This window comes from Aquarana catesbeiana, linkage group LG12 (genome assembly GCF_042186555.1).
Source record: "Aquarana catesbeiana isolate 2022-GZ linkage group LG12, ASM4218655v1, whole genome shotgun sequence".
Taxonomy (NCBI): domain Eukaryota; kingdom Metazoa; phylum Chordata; class Amphibia; order Anura; family Ranidae; genus Aquarana; species Aquarana catesbeiana.
The window spans coordinates 239,922,731-239,950,314 of NC_133335.1; the positions used below are offsets into that span (position 1 = coordinate 239,922,731).

Consider the following 27,584-nt stretch of genomic DNA (forward strand, 5'->3'; position numbering starts at 1 on the left):
AAGTGCTAGCAATTTTGCCAAGCTAGCATTCAACCGCTGGGCATGTGGATGGCTGGGAGCAAACTTCTTTCAGCGGTGCAGCAGCTGGGGCAGGGAAATTTGCCTGGTACAATCTGACGTCGGTGTACCAAAATCAGATTGCCCACAAGTACTTGGCTGTGACACACCTAATTCTACACCTTCATTCCTCTCAGTGCAGGTCTCAGAGAGGACTGAAGGTCTAGTGGGGTTGGAAATCTCAGCTGATGAGGAGCAAGGAGAGGTCCTCTTTGTTCTTTGGTGTGGGTCTTTTAGATACGCTTGCCAACGAACTGCATGGCAGGTCAACATATGCCTGGTCAAGCATGTGGTACCCAAGCGGGAGATGTTTTGGCCACGCGAGATACGCTTGAGACATATGTTGCAAATAGCAGCGGTGCGATCTGATGCACTCGTCTCAAAAAAGGCCCACACCAAAGAACTTTTTGAATAACGCGCAGAGACTGCAGCGCCCTGCACATGTGGAGCTTTGGGGTGTGATGCAGTCAATGTGCTGCCCTTAGGCTGGCCCCTGGAGGGCATCCTGCCTCGTTGGTGATGTGCCGCCTCCTCCTCCTCCTCCTCCTCCTCTCTCCTATCAGGCACCCACGTTGAGTCAGTGACCTCATCATCCCCTCCCTCCTCATCACTGGAGCAAACCTGGCAGTATGCTGCAGCAGGGGGAGCATGACTGCCAGATTGCTGTCCTTCTTGGGCACCCCCTCTGTCCGTGCTCATGTTACTGCCTTCATCGAGCTCAGTATCATCATCAGAGCCTTCCAAACGCTGGGCATCCTCCTGGAGCATGTACCCAACACTGTGGTCAAACAGTTCGAGGGACTCCTCAGGAGGACATGGTGGGGCTAGGGAAGGAGTCACTGATGACATTGAGCCGAGGGAAGAGGCCGCTGCTTTGCCAGACAAAGTACCCTGGGCATGGGTGAGAGAGGATGAGGAGGATGAGGACGGCTTGGTCATCCACTCGACCAAGTCTTCCGCATGTTGCGGCTCAACACGGCCAGCTGCCGAAAAAAATGCCAAGCGTGTCCCATGGCCACGTGCTGATGAGGATGCACCGTCTCCACGACCAGCACTAGACACAGAGCCTGCTTGCCCTCTCTTATTGGCTTGTGACTGTCTGCCTCTCCTTCTTGGCCTTCCAGACATACTAATGGCCTGTAGCTGCACTAAGCTGGGATATATATATATATATAATATATGTACTGATACTGCAGCTAGCAAAATCAACTGCCTGCCTGTAGTATGAGAACACCACCAACCTTCTACAGGTAGCTTTAGCTGAACACTGTGAGGTGGACGCACCCCACTAACTTGTAGGTTTAGCTGAACACTGTGAGCAGGACGCACTGCACTAACTGTAAATAGTCTAGCTGCCTGACTGTGGTACTAATAGGATCAAAAGAACACAAGCAATTTTCTTCAGGTAGCTGTATTTACTGTAACAAGACAAGCCTGCCTGTCAGTAAGAAGATAACAGAAACGGATCTAGCTGAACACTGTGAGCAGGACGCACCCGACTAGCTTGTAGGTTTAGCTGAACACTGTGAGGTGGACGCACCCCACTAACTTGTAGGTTTAGCTGAACACTGTGAGCAGGACGCACCCCACTAACTTGTAGGTTTAGCAGAACACTGTGAGCAGGACGCACTGCACAAACTGTAAATAGTCTAGCTGCCTGACTGTGGTACTAATAGGATCAAAAGAACACAAGCAATTTTCTTCAGGTAGCTGTATTTACTGTAACAAGACAAGCCTGCCTGTCAGTAAGAAGATAACAGAAACGGATCTAGCTGAACACTGTGAGCAGGACGCACCCCACTAGCTTGTAGGTTTAGCTGAACACTGTGAGGTGGACGCACCCCACTAACTTGTAGGTTTAGCTGAACACTGTGAGCAGGACGCACCCCACTAACTTGTAGGTTTAGCAGAACACTGTGAGCAGGACGCACTGCACAAACTGTAAATAGTCTAGCTGCCTGACTGTGGTACTAATAGGATCAAAAGAACACAAGCAATTTTCTTCAGGTAGCTGTATTTACTGTAACAAGACAAGCCTGCCTGTCAGTAAGAAGATAACAGAAACGGATCTAGCTGAACACTGTGAGCAGGACGCACCCTACTAACTTGTAGGTTTAGCAGAACACTGTGAGCAGGACGCTCTGCACTAAATGTAAATAGTCTAGCTGCCTGACTGTGGTACTAATAGGATCAAAAGAACACCAGTAATTTTCTTCAAAATACTGTAACAAGACAAGCCTGCCTGTCAGTAAGAAGATAACAGGAACGGATCTAGCTGAACACTGTGAGCAGGACGCACTGCACTAAATGTAAATAGTCTAGAAGATAACAGGAACGGATCTAGCTAAACTGAATACAGTGTATATATATATATGCAACACCTGGGATGCATATATATACACAATACACTTTAAGTGCAGCTAACTGACTGACTGTCCTGCCTAATCTAGCTAACTCAAATGAAATGACACTGTCTCTCTCTCTCTCTAAGCACACCGGAACACACTGCACAGGGCCGCCGTGCAGGCGGCCTTATATAGTGTGGGGCGTGTACTAAATCCCCTGAGCCATAATTGGCCAAAGCCTCCTTGGCTTTGGCCAATTACGGCTCTCTGTTAAGGCGGCGCTGTGATTGGCCAAGCATGCGGGTCATAGTGCATGCTTGGCCAATCATCAGCAAGCAATGCACTGCGATGCCGCAGTGAATTATGGGCCGTGACGCGCCACACGAATTTGGCGCGAACGGCCCATATCGTTCGCAATTCGACGAACGATCGAACAGCCGATGTTCGAGACGAACATGGGTTCGACTCGAACACGAAGCTCATCCCTAGCTGATAACTTCCTGCGCTGCCCGGTGAGTGAGTGTTGTCACCCGAGGACCCCTAACCACCATCCCTACCCACCTCCGAGCACCGTCCTTTGGTACCACCCCCTACCCACCTCCGAGCACCATCCCTTGGTTCAAATCCCTACCCACCTCTGAGCCCTGTAACTTGGTATCACCCACTACTCACCTCTGGGGTGTGGTACCCCACAGAGGTGCATATAAAAAGGTGACAATGCAGCAGCACAATAGGGAGCCCCTATAACAGGAAGTACCTGAACAAGGACCTTCATTGGCAGGATCACCAAGGATTATTTTAATAAAACCTCATATGAGATCTTAGTGATTGAGTATACATTTACTTTACTTCCGCACAGTACAGTGTGTCCTTCTACTGTGCCTTGTGCAGTCCAGAATATTGTCCTCTGGAGGAGTCCATTTTAATTGGTGGCTGAAAGACTTTGTACGGCATAAATAATATAAACGTATCAGATATTCTTTTCTCTAATTGGAATATCACACTTTTTATGACATTGTACCCACCTTGGCCAAAAGAGCTCCCAGTATGCCGCCCGATAGCTGGCATATCCAATAAGGTACAAGGAGGATGGGAGTGATACCTCCGCAACAGACCACGCTCAAAGTGACAGCGGGATTGAAGTGTCCTCCACTTAAAAAAAAAGGAGATTTAGAAATGACCAACATTGGAGATATCACTTACTCTGTGGGGTTTGCTCATTGTAAGTGCATCAGGACAGATGTGCAGCAATTAAAAGTGCAACAGTATATGTAGATCTTTATATCACTAGAGGGGTCACCAGCTGGAGGAAGGAGGTCCTGATTCCTCTATAGAGATCTTTATATCACTAGAGGGGTCACCAGCTGGAGGAAGGAGGTCTTGATTCCTCTATATAGATCTTTATATCACTAGAGGGATCACCAGCTGGAGGAAGGAGGTCCTGATTCCTCTATATAGATCTTTATATCACTAGAGGGATCACCGGCAGGAGGAAGGAGGTCCTGATTCCTCTATGTAGATCTTTATATCACTAGAGGGGTCACCAACCGGAGGAAGGAGGTCCTGATTCCTCTATATAGATCTTTATATCACTGGAGGAATCACCAGCAGGAGGAAGGAGGTCCTGATTTCTCTATATAGATCTTTATATCACTAGAGGGGTCACCAGCTGGAGGAAGGAGGTCCTGATTCTTCTATATAGATCTTTATATCACTAGAGGGGTCGCCAGCTGGAGGAAGGAGGTCCTGATTCCTCTATATAGATCTTTATATCACTAGAGGGATCACCAGCTGGAGGAAGGAGGTCCTGATTCTTCTATATAGATCTTTATATCACTAGAGGGGTCACCAGCTGGAGGAAGGAGGTCCTGATTCCTCTATATAGATCTTTATATCACTAGAGGGATCACCAGCTGGAGGAAGGAGGTCCTGATTCTTCTATATAGATCTTTACATCACTAGAGGGGTCACCAGCTGGAGGAAGGAGGTCCTGATTCCTCTATAGAGATCTTTATATCACTAGAGGGGTCACCAGCTGGAGGAAGGAGGTCCTGATTCTTCTATATAGATCTTTATATCACTAGAGGGGTCACCAGCTGGAGGAAGGAGGTCCTGATTGCTCTCTATAGATCTTTATATCACTAGAGGGATCACCAGCAGGAGGAAGGAGGTCCTGATTCCTCTATATAGATCTTTATAACACTGCAGGAATCACCAGCAGGAGGAAGGAGGTCCTGATTTCTCTATATAGATCTTTATATCACTAGAGGGGTCACCAGCTGGAGGAAGGAGGTCCTGATTCCTCTATAGAGATCTTTATATCACTAGAGGGGTCACCAGCTGGAGGAAGGAGGTCCTGATTCTTCTATATAAATCTTTATATCACTAGAGGGGTCACCAGCTGGAGGAAGGAGGTCCTGATTGCTCTCTATAGATCTTTATATCACTAGAGGGATCACCAGCAGGAGGAAGGAGGCCCTGATTCCTCTATATAGATCTTTATAACACTGCAGGAATCACCAGCAGGAGGAAGGAGGTCCTGATTTCTCTATATAGATCTTTATATCACTAGAGGGGTCACCAGCTGGAGGAAGGAGGTCCTGATTCCTCTATATAGATCTTTATATCACTAGAGGGGTCACCAGCTGGAGGAAGGAGGTCCTGATTCTTCTATATAGATCTTTATATCACTAGAGGGGTCACCAGCTGGAGGAAGGAGGTCCTGATTCCTCTATATAGATCTTTATATCACTAGAGGGATCACCAGCTGGAGGAAGGAGGTCCTGATTCTTCTATATAGATCTTTATATCACTAGAGGGGTCACCAGCAGGAGGAAGGAGGTCCTGATTCCTCTATATAGATCTTTATATCACTAGAGGGATTACCTGCTGGAGGAAGGAGGTCCTGATTCTTCTATATAGATCTTTATATCACTAGAGGGGTCACCAGCTGGAGGAAGGAGGTCCTGATTCCTCTATAGAGATCTTTATATCACTAGAGGGGTCACCAGCTGGAGGAAGGAGGTCCTGATTCTTCTATATAGATCTTTATATCACTAGAGGGGTCACCAGCTGGAGGAAGGAGGTCCTGATTCCTCTATATAGATCTTTATATCACTAGAGGGGTCACCAGCTGGAGGAAGGAGGTCCTGATTGCTCTCTATAGATCTTTATATCACTAGAGGGATCACCAGCAGGAGGAAGGAGGTCCTGATTGCTCTCTATAGATCTTTATATCACTAGAGGGGTCACCAGCTGGAGAAAGGAGGTCCTGATTGCTCTATAAAGATTTTTATATAACTAGAGGGGTCACCGGCAGGAGGAAGGAGGTCCTGATTCCTCTCTATAGATCTTTATATCACTAGAGGGATCACCAGCAGGAGGAAGGAGGTCCTGATTGCTCTCTATAGATCTTTATATCACTAGAGGGGTCACCAGCTGGAGAAAGGAGGTCCTGATTGCTCTATAAAGATTTTTATATAACTAGAGGGGTCACCGGCAGGAGGAAGGAGGTCCTGATTCCTCTATATAGATCTTTATATCACTAGAGGGATCATCAGCAGGAGGAAGGAGGTCCTGATTCCTCTATATAGATCTTTATATCACTAGAGGGGTCACCAGCTGGAGGAAGGAGGTCCTGATTCTTCTATATAGATCTTTATATCACTAGAGGGGTCGCCAGCTGGAGGAAGGAGGTCCTGATTCCTCTATATAGATCTTTATATCACTAGAGGGATCATCAGCTGGAGGAAGGAGGTCCTGATTCTTCTATATAGATCTTTATATCACTAGAGGGATCACCAGCTGGAGGAAGGAGGTCCTGATTCCTCTATATAGATCTTTATATCACTAGAGGGATCACCGGCAGGAGGAAGGAGGTCCTGATTCCTCTATGTAGATCTTTATATCACTAGAGGGGTCACCAACCGGAGGAAGGAGGTCCTGATTCCTCTATATAGATCTTTATATCACTGGAGGAATCACCAGCAGGAGGAAGGAGGTCCTGATTTCTCTATATAGATCTTTATATCACTAGAGGGGTCACCAGCTGGAGGAAGGAGGTCCTGATTCTTCTATATAGATCTTTATATCACTAGAGGGGTCGCCAGCTGGAGGAAGGAGGTCCTGATTCCTCTATATAGATCTTTATATCACTAGAGGGATCACCAGCTGGAGGAAGGGGGTCCTGATTCTTCTATATAGATCTTTATATCACTAGAGGGGTCACCAGCTGGAGGAAGGAGGTCCTGATTCCTCTATATAGATCTTTATATCACTAGAGGGATCACCAGCTGGAGGAAGGAGGTCCTGATTCTTCTATATAGATCTTTATATCACTAGAGGGGTCACCAGCTGGAGGAAGGAGGTCCTGATTCCTCTATAGAGATCTTTATATCACTAGAGGGGTCACCAGCTGGAGGAAGGAGGTCCTGATTCTTCTATATAGATCTTTATATCACTAGAGGGGTCACCAGCTGGAGGAAGGAGGTCCTGATTCTTCTATATAGATCTTTATATCACTAGAGGGGTCACCAGCTGGAGGAAGGAGGTCCTGATTGCTCTCTATAGATCTTTATATCACTAGAGGGATCACCAGCAGGAGGAAGGAGGTCCTGATTCCTCTATATAGATCTTTATAACACTGCAGGAATCACCAGCAGGAGGAAGGAGGTCCTGATTTCTCTATATAGATCTTTATATCACTAGAGGGGTCACCAGCTGGAGGAAGGAGGTCTTGATTCCTCTATAGAGATCTTTATATCACTAGAGGGGTCACCAGCTGGAGGAAGGAGGTCCTGATTCTTCTATATAGATCTTTATATCACTAGAGGGGTCATCAGCTGGAGGAAGGAGGTCCTGATTGCTCTCCATAGATCTTTATATCACTAGAGGGATCACCAGCAGGAGGAAGGAGGTCCTGATTCCTCTATATAGATCTTTATAACACTGCAGGAATCACCAGCAGGAGGAAGGAGGTCCTGATTCTTCTATATAGATCTTTATATCACTAGAGGGGTCACCAGCTGGAGGAAGGAGGTCCTGATTCCTCTATATAGATCTTTATATCACTAGAGGGATTACCTGCTGGAGGAAGGAGGTCCTGATTCTTCTATATAGATCTTTATATCACTAGAGGGGTCACCAGCTGGAGGAAGGAGGTCCTGATACCTCTATAGAGATCTTTATATCACTAGAGGGATCACCAGCTGGAGGAAGGAGGTCCTGATTCTTCTATATAGATCTTTATATCACTAGAGGGGTCACCAGCTGGAGGAAGGAGGTCCTGATTCCTCTATATAGATCTTTATATCACTAGAGGGGTCACCAGCTGGAGGAAGGAGGTCCTGATTGCTCTCTATAGATCTTTATATCACTAGAGGGATCACCAGCAGGAGGAAGGAGGTCCTGATTGCTCTCTATAGATCTTTATATCACTAGAGGGGTCACCAGCTGGAGAAAGGAGGTCCTGATTGCTCTATAAAGATTTTTATATAACTAGAGGGGTCACCGGCAGGAGGAAGGAGGTCCTGATTCCTCTCTATAGATCTTTATATCACTAGAGGGATCACCAGCAGGAGGAAGGAGGTCCTGATTGCTCTCTATAGATCTTTATATCACTAGAGGGGTCACCAGCTGGAGAAAGGAGGTCCTGATTGCTCTATAAAGATTTATATATAACTAGAGGGGTCACCGGCAGGAGGAAGGAGGTCCTGATTCCTCTATATAGATCTTTATATCACTAGAGGGATCATCAGCAGGAGGAAGGAGGTCCTGATTCCTCTATATAGATCTTTATATCACTAGAGGGGTCACCAGCTGGAGGAAGGAGGTCCTGATTCTTCTATATAGATCTTTATATCACTAGAGGGGTCGCCAGCTGGAGGAAGGAGGTCCTGATTCCTCTATATAGATCTTTATATCACTAGAGGGATCATCAGCTGGAGGAAGGAGGTCCTGATTCTTCTATATAGATCTTTATATCACTAGAGGGGTCACCAGCTGGAGGAAGGAGGTCCTGATTCCTCTATATAGATCTTTATATCACTAGAGGGATCACCAGCTGGAGGAAGGAGGTCCTGATTCTTCTATATAGATCTTTATATCACTAGAGGGGTCACCAGCTGGAGGAAGGAGGTCCTGATTCCTCTATAGAGATCTTTATATCACTAGAGGGATCACCAGCTGGAGGAAGGAGGTCCTGATTCTTCTATATAGATCTTTATATCACTAGAGGGGTCACCAGCTGGAGGAAGGAGGTCCTGATTCTTCTATATAGATCTTTACATCACTAGAGGGGTCACCAGCTGGAGGAAGGAGGTCCTGTTTGCTCTCTATAGATCTTTACATCACTAGAGGGATCACCAGCAGGAGGAAGGAGGTCCTGATTCCTCTATATAGATCTTTATATCACTGGAGGAATCACCAGCAGGAGGAAGGAGGTCCTGATTTCTCTATATAGATCTTTATATCACTAGAGGGGTCACCAGCTGAAGGAAGGAGGTCCTGATTCTTCTATATAGATCTTTATATCACTAGAGGGGTCACCAGCTGGAGGAAGGAGGTCCTGATTCCTCTATATAGATCTTTATATCACTAGAGGGATCACCAGCTGGAGGAAGGAGGTCCTGATTCTTCTATATAGATCTTTATATCACTAGAGGGGTCACCAGCTGGAGGAAGGAGGTCCTGATTCCTCTATATAGATCTTTATATCACTAGAGGGATCACCAGCTGGAGGAAGGAGGTCCTGATTCTTCTATATAGATCTTTATATCACTAGAGGGGTCACCAGCTGGAGGAAGGAGGTCCTGATTCCTCTATAGAGATCTTTATATCACTAGAGGGATCACCAGCTGGAGGAAGGAGGTCCTGATTCTTCTATGTAGATCTTTATATCACTAGAGGGGTCACCAGCTGGAGGAAGGAGGTCCTGATTCCTCTATATAGATCTTTATATCACTAGAGGGGTCACCAGCTGGAGGAAGGAGGTCCTGATTCTTCTATATAGATCTTTATATCACTAGAGGGGTCACCAGCTGGAGGAAGGAGGTCCTGATTGCTCTCTATAGATCTTTATATCACTAGAGGGATCACCAGCAGGAGGAAGGAGGTCCTGATTGCTCTCTATAGATCTTTATATCACTAGAGGGGTCACCAGCTGGAGAAAGGAGGTCCTGATTGCTCTATAAAGATTTTTATATAACTAGAGGGGTCACCGGCAGGAGGAAGGAGGTCCTGATTCCTCTATATAGATCTTTATATCACTAGAGGGATCATCAGCAGGAGGAAGGAGGTCCTGATTCCTCTATATTGATCTTTATATCACTAGAGGGATCACCAGCTGAAGGAAGGAGGTCCTGATTCTTCTATATAGATCTTTATATCACTAGAGGGGTCACCAGCTGGAGGAAGGAGGTCCTGATTCCTCTATATAGATCTTTATATCACTGGAGGGATCAGCAGCAGGAGGAAGGAGGTCCTGATTGCTCTCTCTAGATCTTTATATCACTAGAGGGGTCACCAGCTGGAGGAAGGAGGTCCTGATTGCTCTCTATAGATCTTTATATCACTAGAGGGATCACCAGCAGGAGGAAGGAGGTCCTGATTCCTCTATATAGATCTTTATATCACTGGAGGAATCACCAGCAGGAGGAAGGAGGTCCTGATTTCTCTATATAGATCTTTATATCACTAGAGGGATCACCAGCTGGAGGAAGGAGGTCCTGATTCTTCTATATAGATCTTTATATCATTAGAGGGGTCACCAGCTGGAGGAAGGAGGTCCTGATTCCTCTATATAGATCTTTATATCACTAGAGGGATCACCAGCTGGAGGAAGGAGGTCCTGATTCTTCTATATAGATCTTTATATCACTAGAGGGGTCACCAGCTGGAGGAAGGAGGTCCTGATTCCTCTATAGAGATCTTTATATCACTAGAGGGATCACCAGCAGGAGGAAGGAGGTCCTGATTGCTCTCTATAGATCTTTATATCACTAGAGGGATCACCAGCAGGAGGAAGGAGGTCCTGATTGCTCTCTATAGATCTTTATATCACTAGAGGGGTCACCAGCTGGAGAAAGGAGGTCCTGATTGCTCTATAAAGATTTTTATATAACTAGAGGGGTCAACGGCAGGAGGAAGGAGGTCCTGATTCCTCTATATAGATCTTTATATCACTAGAGGGATCATCAGCAGGAGGAAGGAGGTCCTGATTCCTCTATATAGATCTTTATATCACTAGAGGGATCACCAGCTGAAGGAAGGAGGTCCTGATTCTTCTACATAGATCTTTATATCTCTAGAGGGGTCACCAGGTGGAGAAGGGAGGTCCTGATTCCTCTATATAGATCTTTATATCACTGGAGGGATCATCAGCAGGAGGAAGGAGGTCCTGATTGCTCTCTATAGATCTTTATATCACTAGAGGGGTCACCAGCTGGAGGAAGGAGGTCCTGATTGCTCTCTATAGATCTTTATATCACTAGAGGGATCACCAGCAGGAGGAAGGAGGTCCTGATTCCTCTATATAGATCTTTATATCACTGGAGGAATCACCAGCAGGAGGAAGGAGGTCCTGATTGCTCTATAAAGATTTTTATATAACTAGAGGGGTCACCGGCAGGAGGAAGGAGGTCCTGATTCCTCTCTATAGATCTTTATATCACTAGAGGGATCACCAGCAGGAGGAAGGAGGTCCTGATTGCTCTCTATAGATCTTTATATCACTAGAGGGGTCACCAGCTGGAGAAAGGAGGTCCTGATTGCTCTATAAAGATTTTTATATAACTAGAGGGGTCACCGGCAGGAGGAAGGAGGTCCTGATTCCTCTATATAGATCTTTATATCACTAGAGGGATCATCAGCAGGAGGAAGGAGGTCCTGATTCCTCTATATAGATCTTTATATCACTAGAGGGGTCACCAGCAGGAGGAAGGAGGTCCTGATTCTTCTATATAGATCTTTATATCACTAGAGGGGTTGCCAGCTGGAGGAAGGAGGTCCTGATTCCTCTATATAGATCTTTATATCACTAGAGGGATCATCAGCTGGAGGAAGGAGGTCCTGATTCTTCTATATAGATCTTTATATCACTAGAGGGGTCACCAGCTGGAGGAAGGAGGTCCTGATTCTTCTATATAGATCTTTATATCACTAGAGGGATCACCAGCTGGAGGAAGGAGGTCCTGATTCTTCTATATAGATCTTTATATCACTAGAGGGGTCACCAGCTGGAGGAAGGAGGTCCTGATTCCTCTATATAGATCTTTATATCACTAGAGGGATCACCAGCTGGAGGAAGGAGGTCCTGATTCTTCTATATAGATCTTTATATCACTAGAGGGGTCACCAGCTGGAGGAAGGAGGTCCTGATTCCTCTATATAGATCTTTATATCACTAGAGGGATCACCAGCTGGAGGAAGGAGGTCCTGATTCTTCTATATAGATCTTTATATCACTAGAGGGGTCACCAGCTGGAGGAAGGAGGTCCTGATTCCTCTATAGAGATCTTTATATCACTAGAGGGATCACCAGCTGGAGGAAGGAGGTCCTGATTCTTCTATGTAGATCTTTATATCACTAGAGGGGTCACCAGCTGGAGGAAGGAGGTCCTGATTGCTCTCTATAGATCTTTATATCACTAGAGGGGTCACCAGCTGGAGAAAGGAGGTCCTGATTGCTCTATAAAGATTTTTATATAACTAGAGGGGTCACCGGCAGGAGGAAGGAGGTCCTGATTCCTCTATATAGATCTTTATATCACTAGAGGGATCATCAGCAGGAGGAAGGAGGTCCTGATTCCTCTATATAGATCTTTATATCACTAGAGGGATCACCAGCTGAAGGAAGGAGGTCCTGATTCTTCTATATAGATCTTTATATCACTAGAGGGGTCACCAGCTGGAGGAAGGAGGTCCTGATTCCTCTATATAGATCTTTATATCACTGGAGGGATCATCAGCAGGAGGAAGGAGGTCCTGATTCCTCTATATAGATCTTTATATCACTGGAGGAATCACCAGCAGGAGGAAGGAGGTCCTGATTTCTCTATATAGATCTTTATATCACTAGAGGGATCACCAGCTGGAGGAAGGAGGTCCTGATTCTTCTATATAGATCTTTATATCATTAGAGGGGTCACCAGCTGGAGGAAGGAGGTCCTGATTCTTCTATATAGATCTTTACATCACTAGAGGGGTCACCAGCCGGAGGAAGGAGGTCCTGTTTGCTCTCTATAGACCTTTATATCACTAGAGGGATCACCAGCAGGAGGAAGGAGGTCCTGATTCCTCTATATAGATCTTTATATCACTGGAGGGATCATCAGCAGGAGGAAGGAGGTCCTGATTGCTCTCTATAGATCTTTATATCACTAGAGGGGTCACCAGCTGGAGGAAGGAGGTCCTGATTGCTCTCTATAGATCTTTATATCACTAGAGGGATCACCAGCAGGAGGAAGGAGGTCCTGATTCCTCTATATAGATCTTTATATCACTGGAGGAATCACCAGCAGGAGGAAGGAGGTCCTGATTTCTCTATATAGATCTTTATATCACTAGAGGGGTCACCAGCTGGAGGAAGGAGGTCCTGATTCTTCTATATAGATCTTTATATCACTAGAGGGGTCACCAGCTGGAGGAAGGAGGTCCTGATTCCTCTATAGAGATCTTTATATCACTAGAGGGATCACCAGCTGGAGGAAGGAGGTCCTGATTCTTCTATGTAGATCTTTATATCACTAGAGGGGTCACCAGCTGGAGGAAGGAGGTCCTGATTCCTCTATATAGATCTTTATATCACTAGAGGGGTCACCAGCTGGAGGAAGGAGGTCCTGATTCTTCTATATAGATCTTTATATCACTAGAGGGGTCACCAGCTGGAGGAAGGAGGTCCTGATTGCTCTCTATAGATCTTTATATCACTAGAGGGATCACCAGCAGGAGGAAGGAGGTCCTGATTGCTCTCTATAGATCTTTATATCACTAGAGAGGTCACCAGCTGGAGAAAGGAGGTCCTGATTGCTCTATAAAGATTTTTATATAACTAGAGGGGTCACCGGCAGGAGGAAGGAGGTCCTGATTCCTCTATATAGATCTTTATATCACTAGAGGGATCATCAGCAGGAGGAAGGAGGTCCTGATTCTTCTATATAGATCTTTATATCACTAGAGGGGTCACCAGCTGGAGGAAGGAGGTCCTGATTCCTCTATATAGATCTTTATATCACTGGAGGGATCATCAGCAGGAGGAAGGAGGTCCTGATTGCTCTCTATAGATCTTTATATCACTAGAGGGGTCACCAGCTGGAGGAAGGAGGTCCTGATTGCTCTCTATAGATCTTTATATCACTAGAGGGATCACCAGCAGGAGGAAGGAGGTCCTGATTCCTCTATATAGATCTTTATATCACTGGAGGAATCACCAGCAGGAGGAAGGAGGTCCTGATTTCTCTATATAGATCTTTATATCACTAGAGGGGTCACCAGCTGGAGGAAGGAGGTCCTGATTCTTCTATATAGATCTTTATATCACTAGAGGGGTCACCAGCTGGAGGAAGGAGGTCCTGATTCCTCTATATAGATCTTTATATCACTAGAGGGATCACCAGCTGGAGGAAGGTGGTCCTGATACCTCTATAGAGATCTTTATATCACTAGAGGGATCACCAGCTGGAGGAAGGAGGTCCTGATTCTTCTATGTAGATCTTTATATCACTAGAGGGGTCACCAGCTGGAGGAAGGAGGTCCTGATTCCTCTATATAGATCTTTATATCACTAGAGGGGTCACCAGCTGGAGGAAGGAGGTCCTGATTCCTCTATATAGATCTTTATATCACTAGAGGGGTCACCAGCTGGAGGAAGGAGGTCCTGATTCTTCTATATAGATCTTTATATCACTAGAGGGGTCACCAGCTGGAGGAAGGAGGTCCTGATTGCTCTCTATAGATCTTTATATCACTAGAGGGATCACCAGCAGGAGGAAGGAGGTCCTGATTGCTCTCTATAGATCTTTATATCACTAGAGGGGTCACCAGCTGGAGAAAGGAGGTCCTGATTGCTCTATAAAGATTTTTATATAACTAGAGGGGTCACCTGCAGGAGGAAGGAGGTCCTGATTCCTCTGTATAGATCTTTATATCACTAGAGGGATCATCAGCAGGAGGAAGGAGGTCCTGATTCTTCTATATAGATCTTTATATCACTAGAGGGGTCACCAGCTGGAGGAAGGAGGTCCTGATTCCTCTATATAGATCTTTATATCACTGGAGGGATCATCAGCAGGAGGAAGGAGGTCCTGATTGCTCTCTATAGATCTTTATATCACTAGAGGGGTCACCAGCTGGAGGAAGGAGGTCCTGATTGCTCTCTATAGATCTTTATATCACTAGAGGGATCACCAGCAGGAGGAAGGAGGTCCTGATTCCTCTATATAGATCTTTATATCACTGGAGGAATCACCAGCAGGAGGAAGGAGGTCCTGATTTCTCTATATAGATCTTTATATCACTAGAGGGGTCACCAGCTGGAGGAAGGAGGTCCTGATTCTTCTATATAGATCTTTATATCACTAGAGGGGTCACCAGCTGGAGGAAGGAGGTCCTGATTCCTCTATATAGATCTTTATATCACTAGAGGGATCACCAGCTGGAGGAAGGTGGTCCTGATTCCTCTATAGAGATCTTTATATCACTAGAGGGATCACCAGCTGGAGGAAGGAGGTCCTGATTCTTCTATGTAGATCTTTATATCACTAGAGGGGTCACCAGCTGGAGGAAGGAGGTCCTGATTCCTCTATATAGATCTTTATATCACTAGAGGGGTCACCAGCTGGAGGAAGGAGGTCCTGATTGCTCTCTATAGATCTTTATATCACTAGAGGGATCACCAGCAGGAGGAAGGAGGTCCTGATTCCTCTATATAGATCTTTATATCACTGGAGGAATCACCAGCAGGAGGAAGGAGGTCCTGATTTCTCTATATAGATCTTTATATCACTAGAGGGGTCACCAGCTGGAGGAAGGAGGTCCTGATTCTTCTATATAGATCTTTATGTCACTAGAGGGGTCACCAGCTGGAGGAAGGAGGTCCTGATTCCTCTATATAGATCTTTATATCACTAGAGGGATCACCAGCTGGAGGAAGGTGGTCCTGATTCCTCTATAGAGATCTTTATATCACTAGAGGGATCACCAGCTGGAGGAAGGAGATCCTGATTCTTCTATGTAGATCTTTATATCACTAGGGGGGTCACCAGCTGGAGGAAGGAGGTCCTGATTCCTCTATATAGATCTTTATATCACTAGAGGGGTCACCAGCTGGAGGAAGGAGGTCCTGATTCTTCTATATAGATCTTTATATCACTAGAGGGGTCACCAGCTGGAGGAAGGAGGTCCTGATTGCTCTCTATAGACCTTTATATCACTAGAGGGATCACCAGCAGGAGGAAGGAGGTCCTGATTGCTCTCTATAGATCTTTATATCACTAGAGGGGTCACCAGCTGGAGAAAGGAGGTCCTGATTGCTCTATAAAGATTTTTATATAACTAGAGGGGTCACCGGCAGGAGGAAGGAGGTCCTGATTCCTCTATATAGATCTTTATATCACTAGAGGGATCATCAGCAGGAGGAAGGAGGTCCTGATTCCTCTATATAGATCTTTATATCACTAGAGGGATCACCAGCTGAAGGAAGGAGGTCCTGATTCTTCTATATAGATCTTTATATCACTAGAGGGGTCACCAGCTGGAGGAAGGAGGTCCTGATTCCTCTATATAGATCTTTATATCACTGGAGGGATCATCAGCAGGAGGAAGGAGGTCCTGATTGCTCTCTATAGATCTTTATATCACTAGAGGGGTCACCAGCTGAAGAAAGGAGGTCCTGATTGCTCTATAAAGATTTTTATATAACTAGAGGGATCACCAAATGGAGGAAGGAGGTCCTGATTCTTCTATATAGATCTTTATATCACTAGAAGGGTCACCAGCAGGGTCACCAGGTCTCAATTACAAAAAGAGATTGATACAATAAAATGAGTCCAGAGATGGGCAACAAAAATGGTAAACGATCTGAGTTTTGAGGGATAAAACATATCTAAAGAGACATAAGGACCATAATATGTACATTCTGGTGGAAAGACGGGAAAGAGGGGACATCATTAAAACTTTTATACTGTATACATAAAGGGTGTGAATAAGATTTAGGAGAGCAGCATATACAATATGAAGATAAGACCAAGAACACGGAGACATGACCTCAAGAATTGTTGATGCTTGGAACAGACTTCCAGCAGAGGTAGTGGGTTAGTTAACCATAAGTGAATTTATACATGCATGAGACAAAGAGATCTAAACTTAGACAAAAAAAAGGGGCAAACTGAAGTGACCACTTGGTCCTTTTCTGTTTTCACTTGACTACTGTATGTGTCTATGTAATAAGGTGCACAAGATGGCCGTGTTCTTAGTTTTCAATAATGCTTTTTTTCAACCTTTAATGGAGCTTGGCAAATGTCCTGTGAGTGTATTGATATTCTATTTGTTTTAAAGGGATTTAGTAGTACCCCCATTCAGCGGATCCCCAGCTCATTAGTACCCTCGTTCAGCAGATGCCCTTCTCAGTAGTACTCCCAGCTCTGCTGATCCCCTGCTCAGTAGTAACCTTCAGCTCTGCTGATCCCCCATTCAGTATTAACCTCCAGCTCTGCTGACCCCCCACTCTGTGGTAACTCCTCTGGTTTGCTGATCTTCCTCTCTCTCAGGTCCCCACTCACCTCCCATGCTGCTCACTACATGTGAGATTGCCAGTGGCTCCTTCTCCGGTTCCCCAGCTCCGCTGATCCTCTGCCACTCAGTCCTCCCTCTCCGGTCCCTACTCACCTCCCACTGTATTGCTCCCATGTTTCACACCACGTGTGCCGTCTGCTAGTTTCTCAGCTTCATTCCTGACCTCACTTACCTTCCTGCTGCTCCACGCTGCACACCAGATGTGACGTCAACACCAGACACCCCCAGAATATCTACACATGAACCAGAAGTGACTGCTGATGACGTCTTTCCGGTTCGCTTGTTGGTTTCCCAGTGCATCCTGGGATATCTCATACCTGCAATGCCTCCAAAACAAGGTGAAGCTAACGCTGAATGAAAGCCCCTCAAAAGCTGCCGGTGCTGTAAGCGAGCGTTGTCATAGACTTCTATGGAGGCTTCGGAGACGCTTTGAAGTACCAAGAAAGCGTCACGAGGGATCATTTTTGAAGCAAAGCGAACACAACGTGCTTCACAACGTGTTTTTGTAAGGTGACTGTTTTATTTAGTGACCAGAGCTTTGATTGGCATTCAGAGCGCTTAAAAAAAAATGGTGTCCAATGCCACATTTTAAAGCAAGCGTAAACCAGCCCTAATTCTCACCTTATGTTGCCAAGGATTGAGATGACAACGGCCAACGAGAGTCCATGTGCCAGGGCCGGCAACAGGGGGCCCGCTCCGTGTGGGTTGACCAGAACCGACAGACATCCGATGGACAAGAACAGCGTGCTGCCCAGCAACTCCACCAGACACGGCTGAATGTATTTTTCCAGAATGTTGGGCTCCTCTCTATCCTTGGAGGTCAGAACCTCCCTGGGGGCCGAGCCCGCAGCCCGGAGCTCCGTCTCTTGGAGGTACTCGTCGCATTTGGCCATTGGCGCTCCTGTCTTCGGATTGGCTTAGAAACAAAAGGAGAAATTGGTTTGGATTATATATATATATATATATATATACTGTATTATCAAATATTAATTTTTTGTACCTGCCTCAAATAAGAAGGTTTTACATGGAACAAAATGTACATTTTCAAGATATATGCCTTATTTGAAGACTTTAACAAGAAAGATAGAGGAGGACAAAACAAAGGTCAGTCTGCAGGTATTTACCCCCTTCCCCCTAACAATGCCTTCCTCTCCTTTTCTCTCTCCAGGATAACGGCGCCATCTTTGTTCAGGCATCATCCAGGGTCACCATCCACTTCCTGGACTGAGGAACTGGTTCACAGATGACACAATCATGTAAATCCTGGTGGGCTTGCGGTTCTTGGCAGTGTTCTGCTGCAGCCCATCACCTTGCGGATTGATACACACCTACAATGTTGCAGTCTGATCAGTGGGGTGGGGGGAATCACATGATTACTTTAACAGACACCCATATCTTCCAGCGTCATCCCTCTGATGTGTGATCTATGGTAGATTGTTCTTCAGAGGGCGATTGGCAGGTTCCTAAAAACCCTTACAAAATTGCACCACTCTGCTGCAACCATGCTGCGGTGTGGTCACATTCAAGTGAATGGGTCAAGTTCAGCGGACTTTGCTGCTTGCCATGTGTGACGGGGGGGAGGGGGTGGGGGTGATCATTCTTGCAGCAACCCAGATGCCTTGCATTTGTACACCCCCACCCTCTGTCTTTGCAGCTTAAGGGGGAGCGGTTTGAGGGCAGTAAAAATATGGCTCAGGTGTAACTGAACCCTAAGAAATACAATAGCCACAGCAGGATATTTGTCCATCCACATTGTATAGCATGGATGGAGGAATATGTTATGTGGATGGCAGTATAATATAATATAATATAATATAATATAATATAATATAATAGATAATCATTCTTAGAACATTTCAATATCCGCCTGTGAGCTGTAACAGCGAGAAATAAATCATGCAATAAATAAAAGGCAAAATCAAACTTCTAATATTACATTTTAAAAAGAAATGGAATATTTTTGTAAAGCATTTACGGTATAAAAGTTTATTGATCTTTTGATTATTATTTGCTATATCTGGGATCTCTCAATTGTTCTCATGAAGCACATTTTCTGTCCCGACTCGCTCCCAATATTTTCTGGCCAGGGTCACCCCCAAATTTTCTAGCCAGACTTACTCCACACATTTTCTGGCCTGATTCACCTCTTGCATTTTTTGAGCCAGAATCGCTCCCCACATTTCCTGGCCAGGATCACCCCCATATTTTCCTTTTTCTGGCCAGATTCGCTCCCCACATTTTCTGCCCAGATTTGCCACCTCACATTTCTCTGCCCAGATTCTCACCCCACATTTACTGGCCAGATTCACCTCTTGCATTTTTTGGCCTCATTAGCTCGCCACATTTTCACCCCGATATTTTCTAGCCAGACTTGCTCCCCGTATTTTCTGGCCAGAATCACCCCCACATTTTTTTTGGCCAGATTCCCCTGCCCCACCACCACCACGTTTTCTGGCTAGACTCTCACCCCACATTTTCTGGCCATATTTAACCCCCACATTTTCTGGCCATATCCACCCCCACATTTTTTGGCCAGATTCGCTCCCCACATTTTCACCCCCATATTTTCTAGCCAGACTTGCTCCCCACATTTTTTTGCCAAATTCGCTCCCTGCATTTTGTGGCCAGAATCACCCCCACATTTTTTTTGGCCAGATTCCACTCCCCCACCACCACCGCATTTTCTGGCCAGACTCTCACCCTACATTTTCTGAACAGATTCCCCTCTCCCCCCACCACATTTTCTGCCCAGTCTTGCTCCCAATATTTTCTGGCCAGATTCACACCCACATTTTCTGGCCAGGATCATCCCCAAATTTTCTAGCCAGACTTACTCCACACATGTTCTGGCCAGATTCACCTCTTGCATTTTTTGGGCCAGATTCGCTCCCCACACTTTCTGGCCAGGATCACCCCCATTATTTCCATTTTATAGCCAGATTTGCTCCCCACATTTCCTGGCCAAGATCACCACAATATTTTCTGCCCAGATTTGCCACCTCACATTTCTTTGTGCCCAGACTCTCACCCCACATTTTCTGTCCATACTCAACCCCCTCATTTTCTGACCAGATTCACCTCTTGCATTTATTTTGGCCTGATTCGCTCCCCACATTTTAACCCCCACATTTTCTTGCCAAATTTGCTCCCACATTTTTATGGCCAGATTCCACTCCCCCACCACCACCACATTTTCTGGCCAGATTCACATCTTGCATTTTTTGGCCAGATTCGCTCCCCACATTTGCACCCCCATATTTTCTAGCCAGACTTGCTCCCCACATTTTCTTGCCAAATTTGCTCTCCGCATTTTCTTGCCAGAATCACCCCCACATTTTTTTTTTTTGGCCAGATTCCCCTTCCCCACCACCACATTTTCTGGCCAGACTCGCTTCCCACATTTTCTGCCCAGATTTGCCACCCCCCGTTTTCTATCCAGACTCACTCCACATATTTTCTGATGAGATTCATCCCCACATTTTGTGGCCCGACATGCTCCCCACATTTTCTGACCAAATTCACTCCCCTACACTTTCTGGTCAGAATCACCCCCCATATTTTTTTGGCCAGATGCGCCCCACATTTTCCAGGCTAAGTCACCTCTTGCATTTTCTGCCCAGATTCGCTTCCCCATATTTTCTTTCCAGACTTTCTCCCCACACTTTCTGCATAGATTCCCTCCCTATATTTTCTGGCCAGATCCCCCCCCCCCCCCCCCTTCAGCTCATTTTCTGACCCAGATTTGCCAACCCACATTTTTCAACCAGACTTGCACGCCACATTTTCTGGCCATATTCGCTCCACGCATATCCTGACCAGATTCAAAACAACATTTTCAGGGCAGAATCGCCCCTATATTTTCTGGTCAGATCCACTCCCCACATTCGCTTTTTAAAGTCCCTGCAGATCTGGATATCTCATTCTTCGACAGGAGAAGATTGAGATATCCATTACAATGACACTTATAATACTTATAATAGGGTGAATTTACAGCTTCCACCTTCGATACATTTGTAACATTTGCTGTTTGGAAAGGACAATAATCTCTTTATACATTCAATTAATGATTATCGAATGATTCCTGAAGAGAATGTGATTTGCTCGACCACACTTGCTCCTTTCTGCTCGTTTTTTCTGTACATTCCACTCGCTACAAATGAGAATTTTTGGACCAGGACAACAGGAAGCTTCGAAAATCTCATTTTTTTTAATCTTGTCTAAATTGTCTCTAGCGTGTACAGTATATGTATGCATGTGAGATATGACCTTAGATTGTAAGCTCTTTGAAACCATGGAGGATAAAGTGCTGTGTAAATGGCCATTTCTATACAAATGCCTGTAATAAATGTAATAAAGAAGATTGTAATAAATGTAATAAAGAAGATTGTAATAAATGTAATAAAGAAGATTGTAATAAATGTAATAAAGAAAACTCACGTGTATCGCCTTAGATTGTCCCTCTTCAGCTATTAGCAGCTCTGACCCACACCAAACGTGGTTTTTAAAAATTCCAAACTTTTGAGACTGTCAAAGTTCAGCGTATGGTAGGAATGACCGCAGTTCAAGGGCAATGACCTAGAATTCAAAAGACGTGACACCCCACACAAAACATTTTTTACATTTTTTTTTTTCTGAATTAAATGTGATTTTAGGCAATTACCTTTTCAGAGGCTGGCACAAGCTTCTCAACTTTTATTATAGACCAGGCACTGATTGTTGGGTTGGCCAATGCAGAGACTTATATATTATATGGCCAAAAGTATATGAAAGCCAAGCTCCATAAAGGCATGGTGTGGAGGAACTCGAGTGGCCTGCACAGAGCCCTGACCTCAACCCTACTGAACGCCATTGGGATGAATTGAAAGGTTGATGTTGATCCAGGTCTTCTCCTCCAACATCAATACCTGACACCAACCCTACTGAACACCTTTGAGATGCAATGGATCACCAATGGTGAGCTAGGTCTTCTCCTCACATCAGTACCTGACCCCAACCTTACTGAACACCTTTGGGATGAAATGGATCCCCAGTGGTGAGCTAGGTCTTCTTCTCCAACATTGGTACCTGACCCCAGCTCTACTAAAGACCTTTGGGATGAAATGGATCACCAATGGTGAGCCATATCTTCTCATCCAACATCAGTACCTGACTTCAACTTTACTGAACAACTTTTGGAGTGAATTGGAATACCAATGTTTATCCAGGTTTTCTCATCCAACAATAGTACCTGACCTTAACCCTACTGAACACCTTTGGTATGAATTGGAACACCAATGGTGATCCAGATCTTCTTATCCGACAATAGTACCTGACCTCAACCCTATTGAACACCCTTGGCAAGAACTGGAACTCCAGTGGTGATCCAGGTCTTCTCATCCAACATCAGTAGCAGACCTCAACGTTACAGAAGACCTTTGGGATGAATTGGAATGCTGATGCTGATCCAGGTCTTCCCATCCAACATCAGTACCTGACTTCAACCCTACTAAATACCTTTGGGATGAATTGGATAGGTCTTCTCATCCAACATCTGCATAAAGACATGGTTTGATGAGTTTGGTATGGAGGAACATGAGTGTCCTGCACAGAGCCCTGACCTCAACCCTACTGAATACCTTTGGGTGGAATTGGAATGCTGATGGTGAGCCAGGTCTTCTCATCTAACATCAGTACCTGACATCACAAATGGGCACAAATTCCCATAGAAGCCCTCCAAAATCTTGTGTAAAACCATCCCAGAGGAGTGGAGGATGTTATAGCCACAAAAGAGGGTTGGGTGGGGCAATGTTAAAGTGGAGATAAACCCTGAGAGCAAAAATTTGCTAGCAGATTGGGTCTTTTGGTAGTAGAGACCTTACGGGTCTCCTCTGCCAAATGCAACTTGTTTGCTTACCTGCTAGCAATTTTGCTTAGAAGTTACATCATCAGTTCTGGCCCAATGAATGAAACAAGAAGATGGTGGGCCTGAAAGAAGGGGAAGATTTTGTGGCACTAGTGGGGATGTAATGGACATCGGGAGATTAGATTTCACATCCAGGGGATTTTCTAGGGTCCTCCTAATAGATCAGGAGGAGCACCTCTGGGCACACAGGTTAAAATGTGGAGGAGTTGGTAGGATACCATGGTGACCACTTCGGATCAAATCTGAGACTAATACAATCTTTTTAACTGAACAAAAATGAACTGGTTTAAAAAATGTAACGTCAGATTACGATGACAAAATATTTAATAGATGTATTGTAAAGTAGATAAATTATACAGTGTTCCAAAATTGCATAATGCATCGAATGTATCATCTCCTTATTTCAAAGGAGACCTGGGGCATTCAGTAGAAGACTCTGGGTACTCAGGAGAAGACCTTGGGCACTCAATAGAAGGCAAGGGGCATTCCATAGAAGAACCCGGGCACTCAGAAGATGCTGGAAACTCAGAAGAAAATCTGAGGCATTCAATAGAAGACCAGGGGCACTTGATTGAAGACCCAGGGCAACCAGTAGAAGTCCTGGGGGTGCACTTAACTGAAGACTAGGGGCACTCAGGAGAAGACCTTGGGCACTCAATAGTAGGCAAGGGGCATTCCTTAGAAGAACCAGGGCACTCAGAAGATGCTGGAAACTCAGAAGAAAATCTGAGGCATTCAATAGAAGACCAGGGGCACTTGATTGAAGACCCAGGGCAACCAGTAGAAGTCCTGGGGGTGCACTTAACTGAAGACCAGGGACACTCAGGAGAAGACCTTGGGCACTCAATAGAAGGCAAGGGGCATTCCATAGAAGAACCAGGGCACTCAGAAGATGCTGGAAGCTCAGAAGAAAATCTGAGGCATTCAATAGAAGACCAGGGGCACTTGATTGAAGACTCAGGGCAACCAGTAGAAGTCCTGGGGGTGCACTTAAATGAAGACCAGGGGCACTCAGTAGAAGACCAGAGGCACTCAGCAGAGAACTTGGGGCACTCAGTAGAAGACTCTGGGCACTCACTAGAAGATCCAAACAACTCAGTAGAAGACTTAGGGGGCATTTAGTGTAGGACTTGGGAACTCAATAGGTGGCCCGTAGCACTCAGAAGAATACCTGGGATACTCAATAAAAGATCAGGGGTACTCAATAGAGCACTGGGACACTCAGTAGAAGACCAGGGGCACTCAGAAGACATGGGGTACTCAATAGAAGACCAGGGCATGCAGTAGAAGGCCCAGAGCACTCTGTAGAAGACCCAAGGACTCAGTAGAAGACTTGAGGCACTCAGTAGAAGAGCATAGCCACTCAGTAGAAGACGCAGGGCACTAAATAAAAGAGCAGGGGCAATTAGTATAAGGCCTGGGGTACTCAATAGAAGACCAGAGCACTTGACAGAAGACCTGTGGCATTTAGGGGAAGACCCAGGGCACTCAGAAGAAGACTCAGCACACTCATTAGAAGACCCAGGGCACACAGTACAAGACCTAAGCAGCACTCAATAAAAGACCAGGGGCAATTAGTAGAAGACCTGGGGCACTTAGGGGAAGACCCAGGGGGACTCAGAAGAAGACCTGGTGTACTCAAAACAAGACATGGAGCTCTCAGTAGAAGACCATAGAACTTAGTAGAAGACCTGGGGCACTTAGGGGAAGACCCAGGGAACTCAGAAGAAGACTCAGAACACTCATTAAAAGACCCAGTGCACTCAGAAAAAAACTCGGTGCACTCAGTACAAGACCAGGGGCATTCATCAGAAGACCTGGGGCACGTAATAGAAGAATGGGACACTCAGTAGAAGATTGGGGGCACTCTTTGGAAGGCCAGGGGCACTCAGTAGAAGATGCAGTGTACTAAGTAAAAGACCCAGAGCACACAGTAGAAGACAAGGGACACTCGGTAGTAGACCTGAGGAACCCAGTGGGCCTGGGGCATTCAGTAGAAGATCTTGTGCACTAAGGAGAGAACCTGGAGCACGTGTCCTAAGTGCCAGGGTTTAGCAATGCCCCCCGCTCACTCACATTACTGGAGGAGAGTTGTGCATACTTATGGCAAATGATGGCCCCACCACCATTTTACCTCTTCTTAAATAAATGGCCATGGCTTTAAAATTGGAAGTTCAACATGCTTACATAGTTGTGATGGTCAGGTGTCCTCAAACTTTTTGATATTTAAAGTATATATAGATATTTCACAATATGGAGAATACAGAAGAGTGCAAAGACTCTTCTTTCTGCAGCTGGAACAGTGAGACCTCCATGGTGTGGTCTTGCACAGCTCTGAAATATGGATGACAGTTCTTGATACTGGAGTCTCCAAGATGATTAAAAAAAACAGTGTGTGATTTTGACTGTTATCCACCCATATGAGAACTATTTATTTCTGATTTTTTTTCTAACAGACATATAAACTGTAATAATAAAAAAAAAAAATTACCTGTAAATTGAGGTTTACATTTCGGCCTTTGCCTTAAATTCTCCCCCTGTAATTCCTCGGAAAGCGTCTTTACGTTCGGGCAGCTGTTGGTATATAAAGCTTGGATTCGATGGACGGCACCTCTCCCTTTGTGCGGTGAGTTTTGGCATGCCATCCCAGGCATTGTCATGTTGGTTTATGTTTAGCCGGCGATTGCCGTTCTTGGGGACAAGCTGCCCTCTGCATTGTCCGTGGCTTCTCTTGTGTGGAGTACGCCTTGGCTCCTCGCCCGGCCCAGCGGCCTGTGAACATGGACCTCCGGACTGTATAGCAGGGTACTGCCAACTGGCTGCGCGCTCTTCTAGGCCTTGGCCATTGTAACGCCGGCCAAGTTCAGGCTACGAAGGACGCCCGGAAACAGCTTACAGGAGCAGATGTCGGAAGCCCAGGAGGTCCCCATCTATATTCTGTTTCGGAAAATGGTAAAATGGTAAAAATGTTTCCTTATGGCAGGAAAATAGTCCCCTGAATGTGTGCATAAAATATTTGTTAAAGTGGAACTCCTGTTTCACCATTTTTTATTAAAAAAAAAATTGGTTTGCACATTTAAGAAGTAAGCAGCTTTGGGTGCAATACTCACCTTCTAGCCGGCACTGTCCAACCCAGAAGGTCCATCAGTCCAGCTGTTGGATGTCACTTCCTGTAAACCCAGGCTACTGAAGTTTTGAAGGGATGGGAGCGCCACAGCAGCTTGTATAGGCCTTTTAAAGGGTTTTTATTCTGTAGCACCCAATGCATTTCGGGGGCTAATGTAGAGGTGTCTACATTATTTGATTTTAGTCCTGATGAAGGGGAAGTGCTGAGCCCCCGAAACACGCTGGAGGTTACAAAGGCTTTTTCTATTTATGTGCCTACATTATTTGTTTGTTAGCCCTGATGAAGGGGGGGGGGGGGTGCAGAGACCCCAAAACACGTTGGAGGTAACAAAGGCTTTTCCAATCCATGTGCCTATATTATCTGGTTTTTAGCCCTGATAAAGGGGAAGTGCTAAGCCCCCGAAACACGTTGGAGGTTACAAAGGCTCTTCCAATCCATGTGCCTACATTATCTGGTTTTTAGCTCTGATGAAGGGGGAGTGCTGAACCCCCCTCTCCTAGCACAAATCCCCCCCCCCCCAACTCACTCTCCTAGCACAAATCCCCTCAAACCCCTCTCCTAGCACTAACGCTCCCCCAAATTTCCCCTCCTAGCACAAATCCCCCCCCCCCCCCAAATCCCCTCTCCTAGCACTAATCCTCCATCAAATTTCCTCTCCTAGCACAAATCCCCCCCAAATACCCTCTCCTAACACTAATCCTCCCCCAAATTTCCCCTACTAGCACAAATCTCTTCAATCATCCCTACTAGCACAAATCTCTTCAAACATCCCTACTAGCACAAATCCTTGCCCCAAACCCCCCTTCCTAACAGAAATCCACTCTCCTAGTACAAATCCCCCCTCCAAATCACAATTCTAGCACAACCCCCCAGAATCCCCATTGTGCCTAGGGCAGGCTCCCTCCTGCCCACCCCTTGTCCTGGCCCTTGTTCTTTTACTGTGGCCAGTAGTGAAATACTGCCTTATGGCCACTAGATGATGCTAAGCAGCATAAAAAAATACATACGTCTTTGTAACAAGAGATACATTGTATACCAGGGATAGGCAATTAGCGTACTTCCAGCTGCTGCAAAACTTCAAGTCCCATCATGCCTCTGCCTCTGGGTGTCATGCTTGTGGCTGTCGGAGTCTTGCTATGCCTCATGGGACTTGTAGTTCTGCAACAGCTGGAGGTCCGCTAATTGCATATCCCTGCTGTATACATTCTATAGAACGCTAAAGAGAATTAGCAAAGAAATGTAACCAATTGTTACATTGTATTCTTGTTACAAAGATGTATGTATTTTCTATGCTCCTCTGCGCCATCTAGTGGCCACAATGTGGTATTTTACTACTGCCCGTAATAAAAGAACATTTGTTCAGAAG

At 45.6% G+C, this 27,584-nt stretch overlaps 1 protein-coding gene across 1 annotated transcript in view; it reads right to left on the bottom strand.

The window, feature by feature from the left end:
• Positions 1 to 21,780, bottom strand: part of LOC141113707 (aquaporin-8-like) — a 33,355-nt gene extending 11,575 nt beyond the window's left edge. The window contains exons 1-3 of the mRNA XM_073606974.1: positions 21,627 to 21,780; positions 17,811 to 18,105; positions 3,428 to 3,554 (exon numbers count right to left, since the gene is read on the bottom strand). Of these exons, the coding sequence (XP_073463075.1) occupies positions 3,428 to 3,554; positions 17,811 to 18,082 (399 nt within the window). The 5' untranslated portion in view covers positions 18,083 to 18,105; positions 21,627 to 21,780. The remainder of the gene's footprint in view (positions 1 to 3,427; positions 3,555 to 17,810; positions 18,106 to 21,626) is intronic.
• Positions 21,781 to 27,584: the final 5,804 nt, after the last annotated feature.